Source organism: Cryptomeria japonica, chromosome 3 (assembly GCF_030272615.1).
Source record: "Cryptomeria japonica chromosome 3, Sugi_1.0, whole genome shotgun sequence".
Classification (NCBI taxonomy): Eukaryota; Viridiplantae; Streptophyta; class Pinopsida; order Cupressales; family Cupressaceae; genus Cryptomeria; species Cryptomeria japonica.
Genome location: NC_081407.1, coordinates 378,598,338 through 378,626,178, shown reverse-complemented (window position 1 = coordinate 378,626,178; position 27,841 = coordinate 378,598,338). Strand labels below are relative to the sequence as shown.

The window sequence follows — 27,841 nt, the reverse complement described above, 5'->3', positions numbered from 1 at the left end:
TAGAATTAAAGAATAAAATTGGTCATGAAAGAGTTGAATTCTCTTATGAGCCTCCATAGTATGAAGTGTACATATTTTTTTGTGGTTTATTATTTTGATAGTTTTGGGATTATGTTTGTGCAGTAACTTGTTTTTTTTTTAAATTCTCTATTTTAATATTATAACTTTGGGTGCAGGATCGTCTTCCCACCTTATCTAATAAAAAAATAAAATTATCTACACTTTTTATATTACAAATCGATGTCAAATGTGGTTAAAAAATATTAAAATATAATCAATTCATAGTATGATGTTCTATTCGAATATGTTGGTAGTGAAGAATTAAATTGTTGCCAATTGTATGATTATGTGTGCATTATATTTCAAGTTATATTGGAAATAGTTATTATTTTTATTTGAGCTTGTAGGAAATTTTTATAGCTAATAGAAATTGGAGTTCCCAAACAAAATCCTATTCATTTCAAATTCCCAGTGAAGCCTTGACCTTAGTTAATGATAGGGACTAAGGTCTCTAATTTTAGTAATTGTTGTTGATGCCCTCCTAAATGGCACAATGTTAGTTTAAGATCAAACAACACAAAACACACAAGATGTTAGAGTTAATCAATCAAAAACCAAAACATACGAAGGCATTCCAAAGGAGACACTAAAAACATGCTAATGAATCTAACTAAAGAAGTAAGATAATGAGATATCTCCAACTATCTCTTAACATGACATTAGCTCTTTCTCCCTTGTTCCTCTCCTCTCCAAGTTCCAAAATAGTGTAGCTCTCAGCAGCTTTTTGCACTATGGATGCTTATGGAGGATTGAGATTGTAGAATAGCTCCAAACATGAAATGAAAAGCTATTTTAATGCTAAAATGACAATATTTAACCAAAAAGATAAGATTTAGATTGTTTATGCTAAAATGCTCTCTAAAATGGCTATAGTCTAAATGCTTACAAGTTTTCAGGATCTGGATTATGAAGGAATGGGCTCTATTTATAGGAAAAATGGAGCAATGGATGGCCAGGATTGAAAGGTTTAATCAAGGGTCAAGCTTGAAAGTTGGGGATCCATGTGCACAATTGGCACCAATAAAATAGTGACAAGTGTCAACACAGGATTGGGTTGAGAGAAGAGGTTGGAGGCATTAAACGCCTGAGAAGACCTCATGGTTATCTAAAGGCTAAGAGTCAAGCCTAAATTAGGATTACCCACTAGATTAGGAGTTAATCCAAGGATAAACCTTTGTGCAAATGATTAAGAGATAATCATGGTCAAAGCATTAATGGCCTGATGAGACCTTTGGGTTGGGTAGAGGTTGAGTCAAAACAAATGTTTTAACCATGTGGGAGAGTTGAATTAACCATTAATGGTTATTGGAGACTTTGTGGATTAAGTGGTTGAAAGTTGGAAGCCTTTAATGGTTTTCAAAGACTTTGGGGTTTTTGGTGGTTGAAGGTTGAAAACCTTCAATGGTTATCCAAGACTTTGGGCCACTTGAGAAGTGACTCCATTTTGCTTAGGAATGTGACAATAATTAGGGGATGGATTAGGCTAATTAGGAAGGGGTTAGAAGAATCTAGAAGGGGATTAGATTTTGCAAGTGGATTTGGTGGGTGAGGGAAAATAGGATTTTATTAAAATAAAAATTCATTTATTTCAAAATGTGTGCAAGTTGCATTTGTAGGAAAATGCAAGTGGGGTGGGGATAATGATTTAAATAAATATTTTATTTAATTTATTTAAAAGAGGAAAAGGGGATTTTAATTAAATAAATAGATTTTATTTATTTAATTGATTGGAATTTGATTTTAATGAATTAATTAAAAAAAAATTGAATAATTTATTTAATTAATAGAAGAATGTTTGGGGATGAATTAATTAAATATTAATTTAATTAACTGACGGCTAGTGGATTTTTAATCAAATAAATACGAAATATTCATTTAATTAAAATGGATTGATTTATGTGACTACATTTGCCCCTCTTTGAGACGCTGCAGGTTATCGCATCGTTTCAAAGAAAGAAAAACTGGTGTGAAGAAATGCCCCATAAAATGTAAATTTAATGGGTGGTATGCCCCCTCGAGAGATGGGCCGAAAAATTTCGAAAAATCGGGCGATCTCTCGAAAAAGAATGAAAATTGGCAAGGTGATAGAAGGGAAGAAGTGAGGTATACTGGTGAAAAATAGAAGAAATCGGGGGAAACATGGAGAAATGGGGGGCTCGGGAAGTTCACGGGGACCACGGCGATGAGCGGGGCGAAGTTACGGTGACGGCGGGGGGTATAAATGGGGTGAAAGGGGGTAAAATAGGATCATTTGTGACCGCGACCAGTTGAAAACTAGAGCTCTGACAATGACATTTGGAGGAGCAACGAGGAGCTACGATGCCATTTCCGATCATCGAGCACCGATTTGAGCGAGTCCGTCGGTACCAGTGCCCAGCCGACTATGGACCAGCGGTACGCAAATTCGAAAACTCACTTTTTATGCATTTTTGGTATGTTTTTAGCTAAGTCCAAGTCAAGTCAGAGCAAGAGCACTGGAACTAGGTTTTTAGCGCTTTTGCTCCATGAAGTAGCGCTATTGTGCTGCAATAGCACTTTTGTAATCTAGTTTGAGCACTTTTGCTATTAATTAGCGCTTTTGTAGGCATGTTTTAGCGCTTTTGACAAATTAGCGCTATCGTATGGTTAATTGAGCGCTATTGATGGGTAATAGCGCTATTGTATAGCGTTTTTAGCGCTTTTGGTGTTGTAGCGCTATTGTAGAAAGGTTTGAGCGCTATTGATGTGGTTGTAGCGCTATTGTGTATAACTAGCGCTATTGTAGATAAAATAGCGCTTTTGCCTTGGGATAACGAGATGCCCCAGTTTCGGACAAAATAAATCTCCGGATGACTAACGATTGATGGATGGCGAGGTGCAGTGGGAGTTGTTTTGAACCATAGCAGCCCGATGAGACTTAGGTTATTTGTTAGGATAAATGCCTGTTGAAGTCTAGGCGGCCATGATTGCTTACCTGTTGAGACCCGAAGATACTTGATCAAAGTATCTGATGATAGTCTAGGTTTAAACTTAAGAAAGTTTGATAACAAAACAACTGATGGTGGTTGGATGAATATCTATGTGCAGGAGGATCTGCACGTGTTGCAGTTACGCGAGCGCCACCCCGCGACACAGGGATTGCGGGATCGATTGACGCAGATAGAGATTGATTGTATTGCGGCTACTGGCCTCTACGAGGTGATGCATATGCCTGTGATTCAGATGAATCACGGCCTGATCACAGCATTGGCAGAGCGATGGCATAGTGAGACGTGCACGTTCCATCTGGCCCAGGGCGAGATGACGGTGACATTGGAGGACGTGTGGCGTATTCTTCGGATTCCGATTCGAGGGTAGCTGGTGACATATGATCGATCTTGGGGGACGGTGTCTTGCCAGAGGATATTTGATGAGGATGTATATATTGATGATGGCTCGATCGCATGGGAGGATATAGCGGCACTATATGAGCCCCTTCCAGCAGTTTTGTCAGGGATCGTGGGAGGACTTCTATGTCCAGACAGGCGGTCACATGGATTGGCGGTCGGATGGGGACAGGTGATAGAGATGATGGTGACAGAGGGGACCCGATATGCCTGGGGGCCGTGCGTGTTAGCGCACATGTACCAGGAGTTACATGAGGTAGTGTACAGAGGGCGGGGGTCTCTTGCAGTGGGCATGACGCTACTGCATGTGTGGGCATGGGAGCACCTACCAGTGACTCGACCAGTGAGTCTGAGATTCCGAGCCGTGGACCAGCCCTATATGTTCATGTATAGTGGTATGATGAGCCAGCCCCACTTGGGGAAGCTAGAGTGGTGGAGGCGGGTATTAGATGATTTAGAGGCAGTGATATGGCGGCCATACTTGGAGTGTGAGCCATGGGAGGATGATGCGGAGGCACTACCATATTGCTTTATGACCTGATTCCTCATTGGGAGGACGTCTTATCACATAGAGAGACAGGTGTCGGGACGGGTGATGAGGCAGTTTGGACGGCAGCAGGGACTGCCGAGTGGATCAGGGGAGTATGCACGAGTGATCCGAGAGCGGTATGCATGGGGTCTAGTGCTATCGTATGATCAGGCACTAGCAGAGTTTCAGACACTACAAGCGAGGCCATGGGATCTACGACCGAGGGTCGTTGATGCAGGGGTTACAGCAAAGTATACCCAGTATCGGGCGGCGCACCCGATTCGACGTATATCAGATCCAGCGGAGCCGATCCCATCGTTTGAGGATGAGAGGGGACGAGGATGGAGAGGAGGAGGCTGAGGAGGAGGAGGAGGAGGAGGAGGTGGTGGTGGTGGAGGAGGTGGAGGAGGGATGGGGATGCCGAGACAGCGGAGAGGGAGAGGGGGGTTACCACTACAGATATCACAGGGTCCTTTGATGCAGGGAGGAGTGCAGCTGAGTGGGAGGGGGATGGAGAGAGAGATCCCTATGGATACAGGTGCAAGAGAGGGTGGTGCAGGGGAGGTACCTAGTGGAGGGGATGATACAGGTGCGGCAGCCATGGCCATGGGGGAGGGAGCTACTGGGGGTCTGCGGGAGCACATGATAGGTTATTTGCAGACCCGGGTAGAGAGATTAGAGGCGGAGGTAGCAGCTAGGGATGTGCAGCTATTTGCACATGAGGCAGAGCTGACAGTGGTGCTGCGGGAGAGAGATACGGCAGTGGAGAGATTGGCGGAGCTGCAGGAGAGAGTCCGAGCGGGAGCACAGGGTCCTTCAGGGGAGACTATGAGGCAGTTTGGGCGAGCACAGGCTGAGATAGAGTACTGGCGAGGTTTATATGAGCAGGTGGTGCCATTCAGTCAGTGAGCTCTCAGTTATACCCAAATGCGACAGTCGAGATCCGAGCGATCACAGAGGATGCAGAGTAGTGGGGGAGTGATGGGTCCTTTGAGGCGGGATAGATCAGGAGATGCAGGAGAGAGTGGGGGTTCGATGAGGCCTCCACGGAGAGATGGATCAGGTGGGGCAGGCACCAGTGGTGGAGTAGGTAGGGGTGGTGCAGGTACAGCATCTGGCCAGAGCGGCATTTGAGAGAGAATTCTTGCATACATGTATTGTATCATTGTCTATTTTTGGACTGTATCTTGGATGGCTCTTTGGTAGCCGATTTTTGTAGACTTCATTGTACTCTGATATATGAGATGATATATATGAGGAGATCCCATATTGTGATGATTTATGCATGTGATGATGTATGGATGTTTATGCATGATGATGATTTATTGCTTAGATGTATATGTGTACATGTATGCATTTGATGAGATGTTTCTTTTATGCATGTTTTTATGATGAGTTATGATGTGAGATACTGACATATGAATGCAGGTTTATATGTGTATGATGTTTTTTTTTTTTTTTTTTTTTTTTAATGATGAGTTTATGATGGAATGCTTTATGTATGGAATGCCATGATGATATATGCTTATGCTTTGATGTATGAACAGGATTTTGATGGTGTTTCCTATTGCGATGCAATGATAAGATGATTTATGTGATGATGTCAATGCAATGGTTTTGAATGAATGATATATATGTATAAATATGCATCTAGATGTGTTTAGATGAATGTAATATGGATAAACAAAATGTTAAGTGAATGCATATGGATAAACAAAATGTAAAGTACAAATGTTTATATGATGATGCCGAAATGAATGCAGATGGATAAACAAATGTAAAGTACAAGTGTTTATTTATGATAATGTGTTTTAAATGAATGCATATGTAAAAGGGATACATGAGATGGTATAAACCAATGTTTTGAAAACAAATGGTGTTTTATGATTCTAAATGCGTTTTTAAATATGTTGGTAATGACAAATGATAATATGATAACTAATGGGGATAATAACTGCACCTTAATGTGATGATAATAAATGTAATGTGAATGAATCTTACAATGAATATAAGAAGATACTTAGTAATGAATGAATGCATCTTTTAACTAGAAAGAAATGTATGCAAATGATAAATGGTGAAAAGATTAATAAAATGACAATGGATAATTTACACTGGATGAAATGCTTAGTAAATGATTTAATACAACCAAAGACAATTTGATCCTATGAATGAATCTAATTATTTATGATTGATGCAATGATGACAATGATTTTTAATGAAAACTAATGTCAATAATGAACTATATGCAATGTTTTTGAAAAATGACATGAATGGACGTAATGCAAGATGCACCTAAATGCAAGGATGATATGATCATGAGGAATGCAAGGTTTTTAAGACTTTGCATGATGCATTGATGATGTATCAGAGTACTCGGTCGTGATTGTATCCAAGATCAGCTTTTATTTAGTCATTTGTGCATGTAAAAGCCTATATATGAACGAATGAGTGGATGGGTGATATGCAACGGAATGCAAGACGATCCATAGTGCTCTATTTTCATCATTGAGCTTTTAAAATGTTGGAAGAGAATACAAGCATCTTGACACAATAATTCAAGATGACCTGAGTATTTCTTTCATGGATTTTTATATAGCAAGTTAATACAAACGACTTGATATAAGGGTCAAGTCGACCAGAGTATTGCTTGCGGAACAGACAAGGATTATCACCGTTCATGCATGACTTGGATCGTCCTCCTTGATCTTAGGCTTGATCAGATCCTGAGACAAGTGCATACCGTACTAAGAAAATAAAACCTTTATCCAATTTGGAGGAAGAGGAACCAAAGAATGAGCATTGTACCTGCAACCAAAACAGTATATATACATAAAGAATAAAGAATATGGATCCTTGGTAATGGTCCATGCCCATATGGTCGAGGTATACGCTGTAGTCAGCAAGCTGTAGTGATTTAGGATTGCATTTGGCATAAGATCACGTAGCTTGGTGAACTTCCCACGTAGACACCATTAGTACATGCCCCAAAACTTCATCGAAAATAATGCGCAAACGATACAAAACCATGCTGAAAAGATCCCGATACAGATAAACAAATGATTGTACTCACAAATCAACCAAGTATTTGATATCTTAACATAATTTTCTTGTCAAAGAAAACGTCACTTTGTCTTTGTTTTGATAAGGAAGGATGCATCCTTGTTTAAGACAGTTTGGATTGTTGATGTTGATTGTGTTGGTCGAGTGATAAGTGGTCATTTGTGTGAGTATTTGGTCAATGTTTGTTTTGTATCTGATCGGATGAATATGTACAAGGTGTTGTCATGTTTTTGGGTGATTTTCGATGTTTTCTGATGTTTTTGGATTTTGTATTGTTTTTGAATGTTTTTGGTATTTTGCGAGACATTTTTGAATGTTTTTGATATTTTCTGATGATTGCCTGAATGAAGGGCGTAATTACACATAAGACAATGTAGAATCCACTTCCATCATGAGGGTAAGGGTATTGCCCCCAATTTGTAGACCGGACTATGAAAAGGTGGGATGCTAGATGCATGGAGTACTTTCTTAATTGCAGATCAAATAACAAGCCATAGTTTGGATGGATGGATGTGTGTGTGCATGAATGTGATCGCAACGAGCCTGAAAGATACTAGAGCCATTGTTTTTACGAGTGGCGCCTGTTTGCCAGGTTTTCACCATCGCACTTACCCAAGGTGCCACCGGAGTGGTTGTTCACCGTTTGGATGCATGATTTTTCTTGACTTTTTTGAATGTTTTTGTATTTTCTTCAGGACATTTTTTGAATGTTTTTGATATTTTCTTGATATGTAGGGGAGCCTGATGCTCTGTATACCTTAGGTATAAAACCGTTTGAGGTGCATGCTATTGATTGGATCTGCGAGCGGTTCTCCTTCGGAAGTAGCCAACTGATATGCCCCGAACCCGAATACAGCAATGACAACATATGGGCCCAACCAATTTGATTCAAACTTGCCTTGATGTTCTTTGTTTGGTTGGTTGCGAGGATTCTCTCGTAGAACAAGATCACCTACCTCAAATGTATGAGATCTAACTCGGTGATTGTAACTTCTGCTCATGCGCTACTGATAGGCTTTGAGGTGATTGTATGCAGCTTGTCGCTTCTCATCTAGTAACTCTAAGTCCTGGAGACGGGATACTCTGTAGGTTTCATCATCGATGAGATTATGCAAGGAAACTCGTAATGATGGTATCTCAACCTCAATAGGTAGGATAGCTTCAGCACCATAGACCAATGAATAAGGAGTTGCACCTATAGGGGTTCGAATGCTAGTGCGATATGCCCATAATGCTGGATTCAATTGAACATGCCAATCATGGCCGGCATCATTGACTGTCTTCTTTAGGATCCTCAATGTGTTTTTATTGGATGCTTCGACCTGACCATTGCCTTGTGGGTAATAGGGAGTGGAAAAGCGGTGTTGGATATGAAATTTCTCACAAAGCTCACGGACATCCTGATTTTTGAAAGGAAGACCGTTATCTGTGATGATGGACATGGGTACACCATACCGGCAGATGATGTAATTGAGGATGAATGAGGTGATCTGCTTGTCGGTGACTTGGGTAAGTGGAACAGCTTCGATCCACTTGGTGAAATATTCGGTGGCGGTAATAATGAATTTATGGCCATTGGATGAAGATGGATGAATCTTACCCACAAGGTCAAGGCCCCATTGACAGAAAGGCCATGGTGTCGTGATTGGTTGCAGTTCCTGGGCCGGTGCATGTATCAGGTCGCCATGAACTTGACATTTCTTGCATTTCCTGACAAAGTAGTAGGAATCCTTTTCCATAGATGGCCAATAGTATCCAGCTCGCATGAGTTTCTTGGCTAGTGACGGACCACTTGAGTGAGTCCCGCAAATTCCTTCATGTACCTCTTCCAAAGCCTTTGTTATCTCATCTTGTTCCAGACATCGAAGGAGAGTACCATCAAGACTACATCGGTATAGGGTTTCGGCAATAATGGTATATCGAGCAGTTTGGCGAATGAAGGTTTTTCGTTGGTTATTTGATTGGTTAGGAGGAAGAGTATGAGCACGGAGATAGGTGTAGAACTCACCGTACCATGGGGATTCGGAACCAACAAGGCGACATATCATTTCAGATTCAGGGATATCATAAGCGGGGATCCAAAGCTGTTCTACCAAGAACTCGTAGCGTGTTGAATTCTGTGGAAGATCTAGGAGAGATGCGATAGTAGCCATAGCGTCAGCAGCTCGATTCTGATCTCTTGGTATCTGCTCAAAAGTGATAGTAGTAAATGATGTCTTTAGATTGTCCACCATTTGCTTGTATGGCATGATTTTATCATCTTTGGTCTGATATTCATCTGTTGCTTGTCGAATGACCAGTTGTGAGTCGCCATATACTTGTAGTTCTTGTAATTTCCACTGTACGGCTAACCTGAGTCCTGTGATCAAGGCCTCATACTCTGCTATGTTGTTTGTGCATGGAAATGTGAGCCTGTAAGACTTCGGGATGCTATCACCTTGAGGTGTGATAAACAGAATGCCTGCCCCCGAGCCATGCCTAGTGTATGAACCATCAAAATATAGTTTCCATGGTTGTACTTCTGTGATCATGAATATCTCTTCATCTGGAAAATTGGAAATGAGGGGATGATCGCCTATGAGTGGTGCATCGGCCAACTGATCTGCAATGACCTGCCCTTTGATAGCTTTACGGTCCACATACTCGATGTCAAATTCACTTAGAATCATCACCCATTTGGCCAAGCGGCCTGTCAATGCTGCTTTGTTAAGTAAGTACTTGAGTGGATCAATCTTTGCAATGAGTTGTACCTTGTGTGTCAACAGATAGTGCCGCAATTTAGTGGCTGCCAAGATTACTGCTAGGCAAGCTCGCTCAATAGGTGTGTAATTGAGTTCATAGCCAACCAGTGTGCGAGAGATGTAGTATACAGCACACTCTTTACCTTCTGCATTATGTTGTGCCAGTAGTACACCTAATGCTGTACTTGTCGCTGAGATGTAAAGTAACAATGGTCTTCTTGGATCTGGTGGCATCAGCAATGGGGGATTCATGAGATAGTCTTTAAGCGTCTGAAATGCTTGTTGGCATTTGTCATCCCACTGAAAGCGTATGTTCTTGTGTAGCAGGTGTGTGAATGGGTGACACTTATCAGCCAATTGTGCAATGAATCTGCGGATGGATTGAAGCCGTCCTTGTAGTGTCCTTAGCTGACTGATATTCCGTGTTGGTGGCATGTCCATGATTGCTTTAACCTTTGCTGGATCGACCTCAATACCTTTGCTTGAGACAATGTATCCTAGAAGTTTCCCAGAGGTCACTCCAAAGACACATTTCTTTGGGTTGAGTCGAACATGATATTGTTCCAGTCTATCAAAGATTTGATCTAAGATATGGAGATGTCCTTCTCTTGTGAGTGATTTTGCTAGTAAATCATCCACATAATCTTCCATCATAGTATGCATCATGTCATGGAAGATGGTGGTCATTGCTCTTTGATAGGTCGCTCCTGCATTCTTTAGACCAAAAGGCATTACATTCCAGCAATATGTGCCCCATGGACATGTGAAGGCTGTCTTATGTTGGTCCTCTGGTGCGATCTTTATTTGATTGTATCCTGAAAAGCCATCCATGAGTGAAAGCATGGCATGTCCTGCTGTTAGATCCACTATGATGTCAATATTTGGTAGGGGGAAGTCATCCTTAGGACAGGCCTTATTCAGGTCTCTGAAGTCTGTACAAATGCGGATGCCCCCTTTTGGTTTGCCAATTGGCACAATATTGGAGATCCATTCTGCATAATCAATTGGTCTAATGAAACCAACATCTAGGAGTTTCTTGAGTTCTGTTTTGACTAGCACTGCAATCTGGGGATGCATCTTACGAAGCTTTTGCTTGACAGGTTTGGCTCCTTCTGCTACGGTGAGGTGATGCATGACTAAATCAGGATCAAGCCCAGGCATGTCTGCATATGACCATGCAAAGTTGATCTGACGCTTCTGGAAGAACTCTCTGAATTGAGGTTGTTCCTCTGGAGTGAGAAGAGATGCCAGATGTATGATATGAGGGTTTTCAGGAGTCCCCACATTGTATTCTTTGGTTTCTTCGATAAGAATCGTAGATCGTTCCTGTTGTGTACTAGCAGGGAGAATGTCAAACCCTTCATCCTCAGGTGCCTCAGAGAGGTTTTCACCATTGGATACGCTCTTTCTTTTTACTTTTGTTGGATCAAACAGTGCCACAGTGTGGTTTTCACTGGAAGATCCATGTTTTAATGTTATATTTTTGCAGCTGAAGGGTTTGGCATCCGCCCCGAAGTATGCTGCGCTATTAAGTTCAATGGCGAATCCAGCTTTGTGATCCCCACTTGGTAGATTATCCCGTAATTCCAAAAAGTCAATGATAGCCTCATCGTTCTGGAAGAGGTCAAGACATGGGGGATTTGGTTGGTTCCATTCGATGAGTTCAGGGTGGATAATGGGCATTACTTCATCGATTAGATTAAGTTCGTTAGAGGTATCAGTGAGGGTTAAGACAGTGTGGTGAAGGTCGTTAATGGTACTCTCCTTGTCAGAATCAGGCGTAGGATGAGACGTAGGGTCTGTGGAAGATGTTTCCAGCTCAGGTACCCAAGTGGTCTTTATCTGTGCTTCTCCATAAACAGGTATGTCTTTGCGGGGTGGAGGTGGTGATGTGTCTTCCTCATCTGAAGCGTTAAGCTGTACAGAATCAAATTCCCACTCATGTGAGTCGGTCTCTGAATCACTCTCCAGCATCCGATTGCTATACCATACTGGGATGTCGCTGGAGTTGAATATTGCAGGCGTGATTGGTTTATGTATCTTTGTAGTGATCGGTGTTGTAGGAACCATGATGGGGATTAAAGGATTTGTCACTGGAAGTATCGGCAGTGTTGATTTAGTGGCTTCTATTGGAACGGCTGGTGCCATAGATGCTACTGCGGGTTCTGAGATAGTTGCTGCTGCTAATGGTGCTGCTGATGGGATTACTGGTTCGTTTGGTGGGATGATTGGTATTGTAGATGGTTGTAGTGGGTTTGTGAGCCTCGATGGGGCAGTGGGGATAGTGTTTGATAGTGCTTTGATTATGAAAGGTGTCCTCTTTGCAGTAGGCGGGCAAAATGATTTGCTAGGTTTTCCTTTGAATCTGAGTTTAGGAAGGATCTCTTTTTCAAAACCGAGGCCTGTATTACCTTTGGGCTTGAATTCCGGCAGCAGCGGTTCGTGTCGTCCTTGTTTGCAGTATCCCAAAGCACTCTGACCATCATATCCCATTCTTTGCATAATGAGGAGGCCTTTGCCATATTGTTCCGTAGGAAGTGTAACTTGCGGTTTGTCAATGGTGATGGGATCTTTATAGATCCAGTCCGCTAGGTCCTCATCTTGTGTTTCTTCCTCTTGACTCTTTCCAAGGATGAAAGGCGTTAAGGCACATGCTGGCGTGATTAGTGGTTGCTGGAGCAACTGCTGTGGTTTACCATGTGTTCTAGGAGAAGTGGGCATTTGTCCCACACAAAAGAGCTGACTCAAGTTGTATTCTCCAGGACCTTCCTCTGCTACTTTCATTTTAAGCTTTTCTTGCTTGGGCATAGGGGTGTTTGAACTGGTAAGAGAGGCAGGATTTACATATGATGTGGAGGAAATGGCTTCTCTATTATTAGGAACAGTAATTTCTGGTTGATGGCTAATATTATGGCAAAATGCAAAGGGATTTGCATCGCCCAGGATTGTGATCTCTACACCGTTATGTGGGAACTTGATACATTGATGGTAGGTAGATGGAACGGCTTGCATGGCATGTATCCAAGGTCTCCCTAATAATAGATTATATGGCAGAGGAAGGTCCAGAACCTGACAAATTATGTGCTTTACCACAGGGCCCACTCGGATTGGTAGTACCACAGCTCCTTTGGATGAACGCTCTGCATCATCATAGGCCTTGATGGTGATCTTCTTGCGAGGATCCACTGATTCTATTGCATATCCCAATGCTGTGACAAACTGTAGTGTACAAATGTTTAGGCCTGCTCCATTATCTATCAAGACTCGCTTGATCCTGTGTTGGTTGATAAAGCCTTCAATGTGTAGCGAAGCATTATGAGGTTGTTGGAAAGAAGAGTTGTCACTTTCAGAAAAAGTGAGACAAGGTGATGACTTTAGATTTCCAACCATGGCTTGAAACTGGTCCGTATTCAGGTTTGCAGGGATTGACGCCTCTTGGAGTGCTTGATCCAAGATAGTTTTATGAGAGGGTGACAGACGCAAAAGCTCCAAAATGGATATAAGCACAGGGGTTTTGTCTAATTGTTCCACAAGATTGTACTGCTTTGGATTAGAGGTGGTGCCTTGTGGAGCTGCCTTGATGGTGACCTTGCCACGACGTGTAACAACATTGCAATTTGAGGTGGGATTTTTGAAGGTGATAGTTGCAATTTGTTCACTGGCATCATACAGGTGATTGACAGTGTAATTATACGCAGCCTGCGTATAATCAGTGGTATCAGGACCTCGTCTGGAAGTGGAAGGACCCCTTTGATCTTGCGATGGAAGTGGATTTTTGAACATCTGATGATCATTATTGGTTGTTTTTGGGTCATGCCCTTCAATTTCAATTTCTCCTCGGTCAATAAGATCCTGAATGAGATCTTTCAATCGATGACAATTACTTGTCTTGTGTCCTCTTCCTTGATGGAATTCACAATGTTCAGTATCTCTCCACCATGCCGGTTTGACCTGAGGCTCATAGTTGGATAGCTTAGGTAGAGTGATCAAATTCTGAGAAATGAGTTGTCGCATCACTGTTTCAATGGGTTCCCCTAAGGGAGTGTATGTGCGTTTTTGTTTTTGTGGACGAGGTCTTGGTTCATCATGAGATGTGATGCGACCTTGATTAAGAGGAACATTTGTGTTATTTTGAGGTGGAGGATTTTGTCCTGCAAATCGAACCACAGGTTGTGCATTTTGGACAGTCCGAGCATCCACAACTCCATCGTTGACGATATTCTTATTCTTGTTCCAGAAGTTCGGTTTATCGCTATTGAAGTGCGGGCGAGGACCATCTTTGGGTTCATTAAAGATTTTGATGAGTCCTTTTTTGATGAGTGCCCTTTCACACTTTATACCTTTGGTGATCATATCGTTAAAAGAATCTGTATCTTTGACATCCAGGTGAAATTCCATTTCTTCGTTTAAGTTGGAAATGAAAATTTCCACTAGTTCTCGTTCAGGTAACTGAAGAGAACGTCTGCTAGACATTTGGCGCCATCGTTGCAGAATACTGAGAATAATTCACCTGGTTTTTGTTTGGTGTTGCATAGATCAGCCATGGTGATGTCGCGTTCAATATTATAAGAGTAATGAGATAGGAACTTCTGGATGAGTTCCTCAAATGTTCTAATGCCATCTGGTAGTCGGGAAAACCGTGATGTGGTTGTTCCTCCCAAGCTTTGGGGAAAAAGGCGCATTAAGTATGTGTCTTCATATGCAACTTCGAGACAAGCGGAATGAAATTCTCGGACATGATCGCGGGGATCTCCCTTTCCTCTATATTTTTTGAATTTTGGTGTTTCGAACCCGCGTGGAAAGGGTGGCATATAAAGATTCCTATCAAACGGATAGGGACAGATGTCGTTAAGTGAGAATTGATTGATCTTAACACCACTATGAAGTTGTTGGGCGAGATTCTCGACTTGTTGCCGCAACATCTCCATTTCATTTGGAGGAGGAGGTGGTGGGTTACCTCGAGGGATGTTATATCTGATGGGATCTCTATGCCTTTCCTCCTCATGGCGACTTTGTCTTTCTGATGCTTGTCTTAATTGGGCAAGATCAAAGTCAGAGGGGAGTTTGGCTCCTTCTTGAGCGAGTCTTAAAAAGTGAGCATCCGCATTGCTCCTTAGTATTTCATCAAATAATCTGTTAAAATGAGGGTTATGTTGAACCCTTTCGATTGTTGAAGGAGTGGGTGTACCTGGGTTTTCATCATTCCCATTTCCTCCAAGTGCTTCTTGAAATTCATTGAGGTTGTCCTCTTCTTCCTCAATTTCTATTTCTCGTTGCCTTGATCGTGATCGGGTTTGAGCCATTTTGTTTGCAAGTTTTTTTTTTTTTTGAAGTTGATTGAAGATGATGATGAGTGGTGATGAAATGAAAGATTGATTGGTTGGTGATTTGTGTTGTATGGGGATCTCTAGCACTTTAAGGTAGATGTAACCGAAATTCCTTCTTTGAATTGCTTGCTTGTTTTGATAAATTTTGATGTGATAAGGTGCAGAGAAATCTGAGATGTGTTACAGATTTAACTACCTAGCAATGAGAGGATTCACTCATGAACTAGTTTTAACCTGCGTAGATGTGTCTCTTAGGATGAGCTTATCCTAGATGTAGAAACAATCTAAAAAATGATGTGATGTGTTTGATTTCAAGCAATATCTAAAAAGGAATCTTGGGACAAGAACCTCTTAATGTTTTTGGAATGGATTGATGATGGAATAATGATGTATGAATGAGATGATGGATGTTTTTGTTTTTAACTTCAATAAAAACTTTGTGTTACAAATGGAACAAACTCTATCTCTTCCCTTTCAGGTGTTGGTGGCACTTCTCGAGCTGTGTTGTAGGTGATACAAATGTTTGGGAAGAAATTGGGATTAATCTTTCCTCCTTGATTTTTGTGATAACTCAGAGCTCTATATTGCATAAAAGCTCTACGGTTCAATGATTCGGAATCGAACTCGTTTGTTTTACCTTGAAGATAGAGACGCATGCGATGTAGAAAGACTCTATGTGAGACAAAGATTTGTCTATTGAGATAGAAGAATTTCCTCCTTTTGATCAAAGCCTTTGAGCTTAATGGTCTTCTTTTCAAGGTAATATTCTGATGACACTTCTTCTTTCGCAAGATGTGAAGAATGGTCATAAAATGTGATTCTTTGTTGTTTGCACTGTGTTTTTGGTATTTTTGGTTGTGTTGATAGATGTTGGATGAATACTTTGTTTTTGGGATTGATTTTCTGATTTTTCTTTGACAAGAAAACAAAGCAAGCACACAAACACAAAATTGTAGCCTCAAAGGCACAAATGAGTATGGGTCTAGATCAACCCAATCCTTGGACTTGTTTTTGACCCTTCCTTTAGATTTATTTTAAGGTGTATTTCCAAAGCCTGAAGTCGGCTCAATTTGCACTAGGTCTGTAAAACGAACACACTTCAAACACTCTTTATCCCTAAGGTCAAATGGCCAGTTGTGATAAATTTAGCCCACATCTTGATATTTCTTCGACTTTGGTACTACATACCTTATGAATCCCGCCATGGCAGGTAAGGATGTGATATACTAAGTCTTGCACGAGCATAACAAATAGATGATCCCTATGATGGGGGAGTCACCACTTTTATCAAGCCACAAGTGACTTTTCAAAAAGCTATGTTTCTACTCAAGGAAATATGTATGGTGAGTATCTTGGGAGCAAAACCATCTATGCTCTTGCACTAAATTATATCTCAAATATCCTCAATCAATAGAACGGGTGGGCTACTACTTAAAGGTGTTTAGTCATGTTCGATGGCTTTGGACATAAGTTCATTCTGCAGTGACTCATTTAAGAGCCTTGTAACTGGTGGTGGGGCCCATTTGTCCTTTCGGCCAGTTACACTGTAGGAACAGCTATACCCAAGGCTACAGCTTTCGCTCTCACCTGATTTCTATAGCGGCTCGAAGGATTTACCGCTCGAGGTCATTCCCAAGAGTATCGATCCCTTGGCAGGCCTCTCTTAAAAAGATAAAATGTGAGCGTTACTAACACTTTTCTCTTGCACCTAGGACCACAAGAGCCAAGGGAGAGGATAGTGTGTGTTAGAAGTAGGTCCACTCGACTGACCTTTGTGCACAAGCGTGCCAAACACGAAATTCACTTGTTCCTTTTAATCCAACATTTGCAATGTGATTTAACTATTTGGAGATGTTGCTCCAACAGCCATGGTGTTCATTTTTAGCTTCAAAGCAAGATGTTTTGTAATCTAGAATTGAGAAATCCTGGTCAACTTAATGAAAAACACGTTTTGCTTTGAAGGAAAATTTTTGTTTTTGCCAAAAATAAAGACAAGTGGATTAATTTTAAGCACCAAAACAAAAATGCATCCCTAACTTGCAATGAAAGCAAAACTTTTGAGTTTTGTTGTTCTTTTTTATTTTGCAAAGAAAGGTGAGTGTTCTTTTTAAGCACCAAAAACAAGTGTTAGGTTCGTTTTATGCACTTCAAAGTAAAATGTGAGGTTTGATTTTTAATTTTGTGCAAAAAGGAAAATGAATTCTTTTTAACCAACTTTTTAAAGAAAGCAAAAAGAAAAGATTTTATGTCGTCTAATAACTCCTCCTCCTGCACACAACAAGATTAGAACCTGCACTTGGTAAATGGCCAAAACGTTAGTGTGGGCTTACACAAGCCTAAATGCTGATTTTGGGTTACAAAGCGAATTGGACAACACTCTGTCGCAATAGCGCTATTCTGCTTTTTTATACAAAAGCGCTAATTTATACAAAAGCGCTAATCTGCGGTATCAGAAGCGCTATTATACACAGTAGCGCTTAAAGAAGAAATAAATCCGAGAAGACAAAAGCGCTGAAGTGTGTCAATAGCGCTGAAACTGGGACAATAGCGCTGAAATGTTGTCAATAGCGCTGGAACATTTTCAATAGCGCTATCTTAGGGTCAATAGCGCTAAAAGAAATTGTTGCAAAAGCGCTAAAACGCGTTCAAAAGCGCCGAAGCGCGACCTGTGTGGCAATTTCAACAAGAAAAATGTTAATTTCAAAAAAATCAATCAGAAGGTTGCGTGTTCGATTCACGTCGGGTTCACCAAATGATGCCCTCCTAAATGGCACAATGTTAGTTTAAGATCAAACAACACAAAACACACAAGATGTTAGAGTTAATCAATCAAAAACCAAAACATACGAAGGCATTCCAAAGGAGACACTAAAAACATGCTAATGAATCTAACTAAAGAAGTAAGATAATGAGATATCTCCAACTATCTCTTAACATGACATTAGGTCTTTCTCCCTTGTTCCTCTCCTCTCCAAGTTCCAAAATAGTGTAGCTCTCAGCAGCTTTTTGCACTATGGATGCTTATGGAGGATTGAGATTGTAGAATAGCTCCAAACATGAAATGAAAAGCTATTTTAATGCTAAAATGACAATATTTAACCAAAAAGATAAGATTTAGATTGTTTATGCTAAAATGCTCTCTAAAATGGCTATAGTCTAAATGCTTACAAGTTTTCAGGATCTGGATTATGAAGGAATGGGCTCTATTTATAGGAAAAATGGAGCAATGGATGGCCAGGATTGAAAGGTTTAATCAAGGGTCAAGCTTGAAAGTTGGGGATCCATGTGCACAATTGGCACCAATAAAATAGTGACAAGTGTCAACACAGGATTGGGTTGAGAGAAGAGGTTGGAGGCATTAAAGGCCTGAGAAGACCTCATGGTTATCTAAAGGCTAAGAGTCAAGCCTAAATTAGGATTACCCACTGGATTAGGAGTTAATCCAAGGATAAACCTTTGTGCAAATGATTAAGAGATAATCATGGTCAAAGCATTAATGGCCTGATGAGACCTTTGGGTTGGGTAGAGGTTGAGTCAAAACAAATTTTTTAACCATGTGGGAGAGTTGAATTAACCATTAATGGTTATTGGAGACTTTGTGGATTAAGTGGTTGAATGTTGGAAGCCTTTAATGGTTTTCAAAGACTTTGGGGTTTTTGGTGGTTGAAGGTTGAAAACCTTCAATGGTTATCTAAGACTTTGGGCCACTTGAGAAGTGACTCCATTTTGCTTAGGAATGTGACAATAATTAGGGGATGGATTAGGCTAATTAGGAAGGGGTTAGAAGAATCTAGAAGGGGATTAGATTTTGCAAGTGGATTTGGTGGGTGAGGGAAAATAGGATTTTATTAAAATAAAAATTCATTTATTTCAAAATGTGTGCAAGTTGCATTTGTAGGAAAATGCAAGTGGGGTGGGGATAATGATTTAAATAAATATTTTATTTAATTTATTTAAAAGAGGAAAAGGGGATTTTAATTAAATAAATAGATTTTATTTATTTAATTGATTGGAATTTGATTTTAATGAATTAATTAAAATAAATTGAATAATTTATTTAATTAATAGAAGAATGTTTGGGGATGAATTAATTAAATATTAATTTAATTAACTGATGGCTAGTGGATTTTTAATCAAATAAATACGAAATATTCATTTAATTAAAATGGACAGATTTATGTGACTACAGTTGTAATATGATGTATTTTGTGTTTCAAATATAATATTAGCTTGATATCTTTTGTGTGACAGGTGTTTTGCCTCTAGGCGATTCTTGGCTCCTATGGTTGATCATGAACTTCTACAATAACAATCTATAAAATTGTTAGCTCAGTATCAATACCAATAAATATAATTTATTCGTTATTCTCTAAAACATTAGTAATAATCTGATTAATTTTTTATTGAAGTTGTTATTTCATGCAAGGTTTTCTCAAGGACTAACACAATGAGAAGTATAAGTCAAGGTGCAAGGAAAGCCTTCTTTGAATTATCAACATATTGGTAAATTTAAGTTAATATTATTTTAGTATGGCCTAGCTCAAACAAAACTTTTCTAAAATATTTAACAAATTTACTCCTTGAATAGATTAATTCATTAAATTAATCAACAAATATTAAAGAGGAAAATGAGAGTTTCACTTGGCATTATGATTTATATATTTCAAAATGGGTTACATTGGTGAATTCTTTATTAGCATCTAAATGAAGTTCAAAGTTCACATGTAGAAAACTAATTAAATAGATGGGATAAAAAAAAATTCATGTATCCTTAGGAAACTTAACCTTGGAATCTAGTTTGGAGGAATCCTAATACCACCTTTTCTCTTCATGCATAACAAGGGAAATAGAAATTTTGTTGGATAAATATTTATTTGAAGTTAGGAACTCGAGTAATTTAGAGAAATAATCTCCTAAAAGAGTGTGGTTATTGAAAAAAATTAGTTAGTTCAACTAGAATCTATCAATTAGTTCTTAGGTGCTAATTAAAGTATCAATCATGAATTAATGATAGGTGATTACTTTTTTAAATGCACATAGACCATGGAATTTTACTTTTTGAGATAATTCTATATTAAGAGTCTTACCATGAAGAATGAACAGTGTGCTCCTTATATAGGAACCCCAAGAAAATATGGCCTTTTCCATCGTTCCTATGAGAAGTTTGTATGATCAAGATGCTAAAACCCATTACAATTCCATCATAGAGTGAGTGGTATAGAATATAGGTAGTGTGTTGGCTATGAAATCACACATGTGATGTCCACAAGTGTGCATAGTTGGACATCATGTTGTCAAGATATATGTAGACATTTTGGTAAGTTTCTTGTTATTTTAAAAAAAAATAGCCTATGCCTATATCAATTAATGAAAATTATGAGAATCACTCCTTTTACTAGCTATTGTGATTTAAATTCGTACATATTGCATAGTTCATTTCTCATATATAATTATAAGGATAAATCATTAGTCTCAGATAATTTCTAAAGGATAAATGAATTAATTTGTATCTAAACTCACATGGGCCATCTATATTTTAATAATTCACTTCAATTATGTTCTTAGAGTTGTAGTGTGATTCGAATATACTAGTTTGACCTATTAGATCTTCAACCTATTGATCTAGAAATTTTAATATCTTAATCCTTACAATCTTTTAAATACCATAGATTTCAACATTATAATTCTTAGGATTCTATATTTTATATCGTCAATCTATAATTTATCAATCTTTTTGTTCTCTAGTTAAATTTCACATGTTAAAATTAAAACCCAGGGGAATTGAGAGCTATAAATAGTAAAACATAGGTTAATTTAATATGGTATATATATAACACAACAAATAAACTAATGCAAAAATAACAAAAGTATATATAACACAACAAATTAATTTGATTATACAAAAACAAAAGATCAACAAAATATAAAGTTTTTTAACAGTTTTTTCAAGTCTTGAACTTAGGATGCTAGCATGTTGCGTTGATGTTTGTGCTTTGTTGTTGTCTATACAAACGATGAGCTAGAAAACAACCAAAAGGTGTCCTGAATCCGCTTTACACTGTTTGAACTTGTTCTCTTTATTTAGGTATTAGTATAGTGTTTATTGAAGTCTCTGAAGTTTACACATAGTTTGATTTCTCCGTTCTTCTTTCTTATACAGACAAGATTGAACACCCATGAGGAGTGTTTTATAGGGAAAATGATAGCAGCCTCTATAATTTTGGTTAACTATTTTCTCATCAAGAGCTCTATTTTGGGATTTATTGGCCTTTCTATTTGTCTAACTAGTTTTGTATAAGGATATAATTATATAGTGTGTTGGGCTAAGGTAGGGTCAAACCCCATTAAATCTTCATAGGTCCAAGTAAATATATCATCGTACTTTGACAAAGTTAAAATAAATATTTCTTGTTTAGTTATAGAGCATACCTTTCCAAATTTCAATGACCTACCTTTAGCAACCACCAAAATCTTATAGCCACCTTTCTTTACAGAAAAGTTCATATTCTTGTTGTTTAGGTGGTTGTCCAAGTTAAAAATACCTTCTAAGCAAACTAGACCTTTCAATAGCTTGTTGGAATTGAGATACATAATCTAATTTCCATATTGGTCTTGTGGCATAGAATGAATTTTTGCAAAACATTACACTTTAGTTTACAACGAATTAAAAATCATTTGATCACTTTCAAATACCTACCAATTTAAAATTAGGGTCTTGTAGAAAGAACCACTAAATCTAAAATGTTAAAACAGAGATCTAATATTGGAATTTTGAAATTTTGGAAAATGCACAAAATTAATTTAAATTCAAAAATTAGGGTTTTTTTAGTAACCACTCGATTTTCAAATTTCAATTTCAATTAGATATTTGATCCAAGATTGAAATTTTGAATTTGAATTAGGATTAACAACAATTTAAAGAGGGAAATTCAAGATCTAAACAACTTGCATGTCCAATTTTAAAGGTTTTAAAAATTAGGGTTTTTTTTTAAAAATTAACCACTTAATTTTAAAATTTAACTGTCAAATTTGATTTGTAGATGAAAAATTAAATTTTCAAATTGAATGAATTCTCAAATCTCAAATAATTAATCCAAATTAAGAAAATCAAAATCTCAATTTTAAAAATAAAAATTAGGGTTTTAATGAAATTAATCTCTAAATGTTTAAAATTTGCAAGAAAATCAAACTTGTAAATAAAAATTTGAATTTTAAATTGCATACACTCAGATTTGAAAATAAAAATATGAATTAATGGTGTGAGGAGTTGGGTTCACCAAAATGTAAAGTTAAAAATTGGGGGCTTAGCAAAGGGCAAGAATTTGACCTACCTAAACAGCCAAATATATGAGAACTAACACTTTGAAAGTGATATTGTACTCTATTAAGGAAAGAAAAGGGAAAGAATTTCACATACCTAAACAATCACTCTGGACCTATCCCTTAAAGACATCTCAAAATCATACTATCATATCATTGTGGAGGAGGAGGCCTTGGAAACCAACTTGGCTTCAATAGTGCGAGATCTCACCATACTTATTTAAAATTCACAAAGAAACAAGAGTTCTAAGCATGGTGAAGAGAGGATAACAATGACTATGGGATGGAGGTAAAACAAGGTAGACTAAAAGAGAAAATAAATTTATTTGGCAATAGAGATTCCCAATTTGGGGACACATTTTTTCATTTTATTACTATCATTAAGGACAGGTAATGGATTTATTATATGACTTATCGACCTATTTGGATGAGTATCACAATAGGCTTAAGTCTAGGATGGAAAAAAAATGCAACAAAGAAAAAAGAAATCAAATCAAATATGGAATGTGAAAAGAGGAAAGGAGGGTACTACTTGAGAGAACTAGAATTATAGAGTCAAATTAGTCATGAAAGAGTCAAATCCTCTTATGTGTCTCCATAACATGAAGTCTACATAGTTTTTTGCAGTTTTTTATTTTGGTAGTTTTGGGGCTATGTTGGTGTAGTAACTTGTTTGTTATTGAACTTCTTTATTTTAGTATTCTAACTTTGGGTGTGGGACCCTCTTCCCACCTTATCTAACCAAAAAAAAATTATATCTACACTTTTTGTATAACAAATCAATGTCAGATGTGGTTAAAAAACATTAAAGTATAATCAAGTCATAGTATGATGTCCTATTGGACTATGTTTGTAGTGAAGAATTAAATTGCTATCAAATGTATGATTATGTGTGTATTTTATTTCAAATTATATTGGAAATAAATAAAAAATTCTTTGAGCGCGTAGGAAATTTTCATAGCTAATAGAAATTGGAGTTCCCTAAGAAAATCCTAGTCATTTCAAATTCCTAGTGAAGCCTTGACCTTAGTTAATGATAGGGACCAAGGTCTCTAATTTTAGTAATTGTTGTAATGTGATGTATTTTGTGTTTTAAATAATATATATTTTTATTTTGATATGTGAGTAAGTTAGTATTTCCACCCAATGGCATCCTTATAGAAATATAGATTTTACATTTAGTAGGTTTTGGAATGACTTTTAAGTGTTTGTTTTATCTATTTCTGAGTGTATTTAGGGCCATAATGAAACACTTATGAGATAGAGGTAAAAAAATGTAGACTAAAAGAGAAAATAAATTTATTGGGCAATAGATTTTCTCAATTTGGTGACTCATTTTTTCATTTTCTTAATATCATTAAGAACCTAATGGATTTGTTCAATGACTTCTCAAGCTATTTGACTAATTATCGCAATAGGCATAAGTCTAGGATGGAACAAAAAAGGCACAAAGAAAAAAGAAACCAAACTAAATACAGAAGGTGAAAAGAAGAAACAAGGGTACTACTTGAGAGAACTAGAATTAAAGAATAAAATTGGTCATGAAAGAGTTGAATTCTCTTATGAGCCTCCATAATATGGAGTCTACATATTTTTTTTGTGGTTTGTTATTTTGATAGTTTTGGGGTTGTGTTTGTGCAGTAACTTATTTGGTTTTGAACTTCTCTATTTTAATATTCTAACTTTGGGTGCGGGAACATCTTCCCACCTTATCTAATTAAAAAAAAATAAAAATATCTACACTTTTTATATTACAAATCAATGTCAAATGTGGTTAAAAAATATTTAAATATAATCAAGTCATAGTATGATGTTCTATTGGAATATGTTGGTAGTTAAGAATTAAATTGTTGCCAATTTTATGATTATGTCTGGATTTTATTTCAAGTTATATTGGAAATAATTATTATTTTTAGTTGAGCATTTAGGAAATTTTCATAGCTAATAGAAATTGGAGTTCCCTAAGAAAATCCTATTCATTTCAAATTCCTAGTGAAGCCTTGACCTTAGTTAATGATAGGGACTAAGGTCTCTAATTTTAGTAATTGTTGTAATATGATGTATTTTATGTTTTAAATATATTTTATTTTATTTTTATATATGAGTAAGTTAGTATTTGCACATAGTTGCATCCTTATAGAAAGATAGATTTTACATTGAGCAGGTTTTTGAATAACTTTAAAGTGTCTATTTCATCTATTTCTAAGTGTATTTAGGCCCAAAATGAAACACTTATTAGTTCGGTACCTTTTTGGGGAATTAAACCATGGGCTTTTGTCATCATTTGATCCTATCCAAGTCTCTTAGACAAAAGGTGTCAAAAGTCTAACTTGTGGGTGATAGTAAGTAAATTACCACTTCCAAATCCACTCCAACAATTTTATTAATGGTATTTTGCATGCCTCACACATATGAGTGGATCAAAAAATCCTCTTGGGGAAGAGTATACAATATTATTCCTCTCATCCCAATGCTCTCACATGTAGAAGCATTTGTGATATCCACATACCCTTAGGGTTTGGTGTGAAGGGGAGAGAGGAGGTGGATGAGATCCATGTGGTGCATCGTGATCAGAGGAGGGGAGGTCATATGACACATATTACATATACCATTCTTAGACTCTTTGTATGTCTTATTATTTTATTTTTCGGCTCTATCTTTTTGGAGATTTTGGGAGGCTTTGTGCAAGGAGTCAAAAGAGTCTTTGACAAATTTCTATCAAACCCTCCTGATCTAGTAAGGAAATATTTTGATATTATTCATTCCTTAGAATGCTATATTTCATTTTGTTGTAAATATTTTATTGGAGGCTTTTGATTTAATTTTTAAATTTCATCTTTTTATATCTTTTCTTATGTCAATGACATTTGTGAGAGGTTTTAGGCTCTCCCATATTGATGAGAGAAACTCATGTGTAGGGTGAAGGATATGTGGAACCTCTAAGGGAATGGTTTTTTCTCATTGAGAAGCAGATTTCTTGGGTATGACTATCCTTGATTCTTGTGGAAAATCTATGGAAAAATTGTTTGGTATATTTTAGAAGGGTTGTGAAGTATATGGTGTTGGATTCCCTTAATGGAGTTTACATGTGCATGGAGTATTTGCATTGGGGAATAAATTTTGTCATGGGCCTTTTAGCTTGGGGCTTGGTTGTGAGAAATACCAAATGTTGGAAGGTGAGCTCTCGCTTAGCTTGTTTAAAAATTATGTTTTGTAACCTTTCTTGTTGAATCAAATTGGGTGCTACCTTGATAGTGGAATAAAAATATTCATTCTCACATTTGGGTTAGAATTTTTATTGGACTTTTGAAATGGGTTGGACTAAGTTGTTAATTTTTTTATCAAATGGGTCCCTTGTAATGTTGTGTATAACAAGTTGATAAATGATGATGTTGTTGTGTTTAGAAGTGATTTGATTTTAGTTTTCTAAAAATATATATATTGTTTAAGGGTTGAGTTTGTTTTAGAAATAACTTATTGCTTCTGGTAATTTGCATTTCATACATTTAAAAGTTATTGATATTTGATGAACAAAGTAAATTTATTAATAATTATTGGTTAAATTATCATTAAGAGTATGAAATTTCCATTCACTTTTCTTAATATTTTTAGTTAATAAAGTGAAGGGGATGTTTATCACGCAAATATTATTCTCTTTGTTATCCTAAAAAAAATAAAAATTGTCTACTGAAACTTTTATTTAAAATTAAAAATAGTTATTTGTAATTAGATATGTATATTCACCTATTTAAACATATATATTTTATACAAAATCTATTTACACCCCCCCCCCCCCGCCCCATCTCTCTCTCTCTCTCTCTCTCTCTCTCTCTCTCTCTCTCTCTCTCTCTCTCTCTCTCTCTCTCTCTCTCTCTCTCTCTCTCTCTCTCTCTCTCTCTCTCTCTCTCTCTCTCTCTCTCACACACACACACACACACACACACACACACACACACATTACAAACTTGAGTTTGGGTTTATAGTATTAGCATAATGGTTAAGGCCCATTAAGCGGGTTTAGCATGGTAATTAATTCTTTTAAGAGAATTTAATTTAATATGACTTTAGCAAATGCAAAACCTTAGGTGGAATTGTAATTTTTAAATGGTGTGCTAGGTTTTATGATTTAACATGTCTTGTAATCATTTAAATGTGATGTGGCCTCTCAAATTAATTAGTCAATTGAAATAATTTAATTTATCTAATTGAGAGTGAAAGGTAATTAATTAAATTAAATTTGAAATCAAAGTGTAGTATACTTTTATTTCAAAAATTTGGTTTTAATAGAAAATAAAATATCAGCTTAGAATTGAGAAAATTTACTCTTTATTTCATTTTAATTTAGTTGATTTAGACTCTTTAGCAGAATAAACTTTCGTTGTGCCTAATATTTAATTTTCAAAAATAGTATATTTACTTATTAAAAATATTCCATAGAAAATTATCATTTATTTGTCTGCTGCATTTAATCTCTTTATATATCATTAGTAATTAATAAAAATTTATATATAATTTAGCTTATTTATGGTTTACTTAGCTATAGGTGTTAGCTCACGCCATAGAGGCCCAACCACTTCACTACCAATTAGGAATTAGAGGACTTCTTCTTCGGGGGACTTGGGCAGGCAGGGAACACCGACAATGCAGTGGGCTCAAATGTAACGATGGCCAATGTTATGCAGATACCAGGCCTCAACACCTTCGGAATATCGTTGGTCCGTATCGATTACGCAGTGGGTGGAATAAATCCTCCTCACACGCACCCAAGAGCCACTGAAGTTCTTTTTTTACTGGAAGGCCAGCTTCTTGTGGGTTTCATTGACACCACTAACAAGTTTTTCAGCAAAACGTTGGAGAAGGGAGATGTGTTTGTGTTTCCAAAGGCACTTGTGCATTTCCAGCAGAATGTGGGGCATGAAAATGCGGTGGCCATAGCTGCATTGAACAGCCAGCTTCCGGGAGCTCAGACAATCGCCAACTCTCTGTTTGCAGCGGATCCTCCTCTCCCAGATTCCGTATTGGCCAAGGCCTTCCGCATCACCCAAGAGCTTGTCGATTTCATTCAGAAGAAATTTGCATAAGAATTTGCATTACCCAAGAGCTTGTCGATTACATTCAGGCCAAATTCCTCTAAGATTCTCAACCTGAATTCGCTGTGGTCTATTAAATAAAACGTGGGAAGACCATCTTTGTCATTTTTTTCTTTTCCTGAATAAAATAAATCTATTTAATCTCTTTATTTCTCTGCTGATGTATTATTTATAGCATCGATTTTCAACATATATAACTCAAGAGTAAATTTCAAATTTTAATAATTATGCTAATATTTCTAATTAATAATTTATTGATAACATGTTAAAGAATAAATCAAATGAAATAGATGGGATTGAAGGTATGCATCACAATTCATCTTTTTATCCATGCTCACCTTTCAAA

The 27,841-nt window shown here is 37.4% G+C and overlaps 1 protein-coding gene across 1 annotated transcript; it reads left to right on the top strand.

The window, feature by feature from the left end:
• The first annotated feature begins 2,379 nt into the window (after positions 1-2,379).
• LOC131874188 (germin-like protein 1-1) lies at positions 2,380-27,486 on the top strand. The gene is made up of 2 exons (XM_059217445.1): positions 2,380-2,454; positions 27,031-27,486. The coding sequence occupies exons 1-2, from the start codon at positions 2,380-2,382 to the stop codon at positions 27,484-27,486; spliced, it is 531 nt and encodes a 176-aa protein (XP_059073428.1).
• The last annotated feature ends 355 nt before the right edge of the window (positions 27,487-27,841 follow it).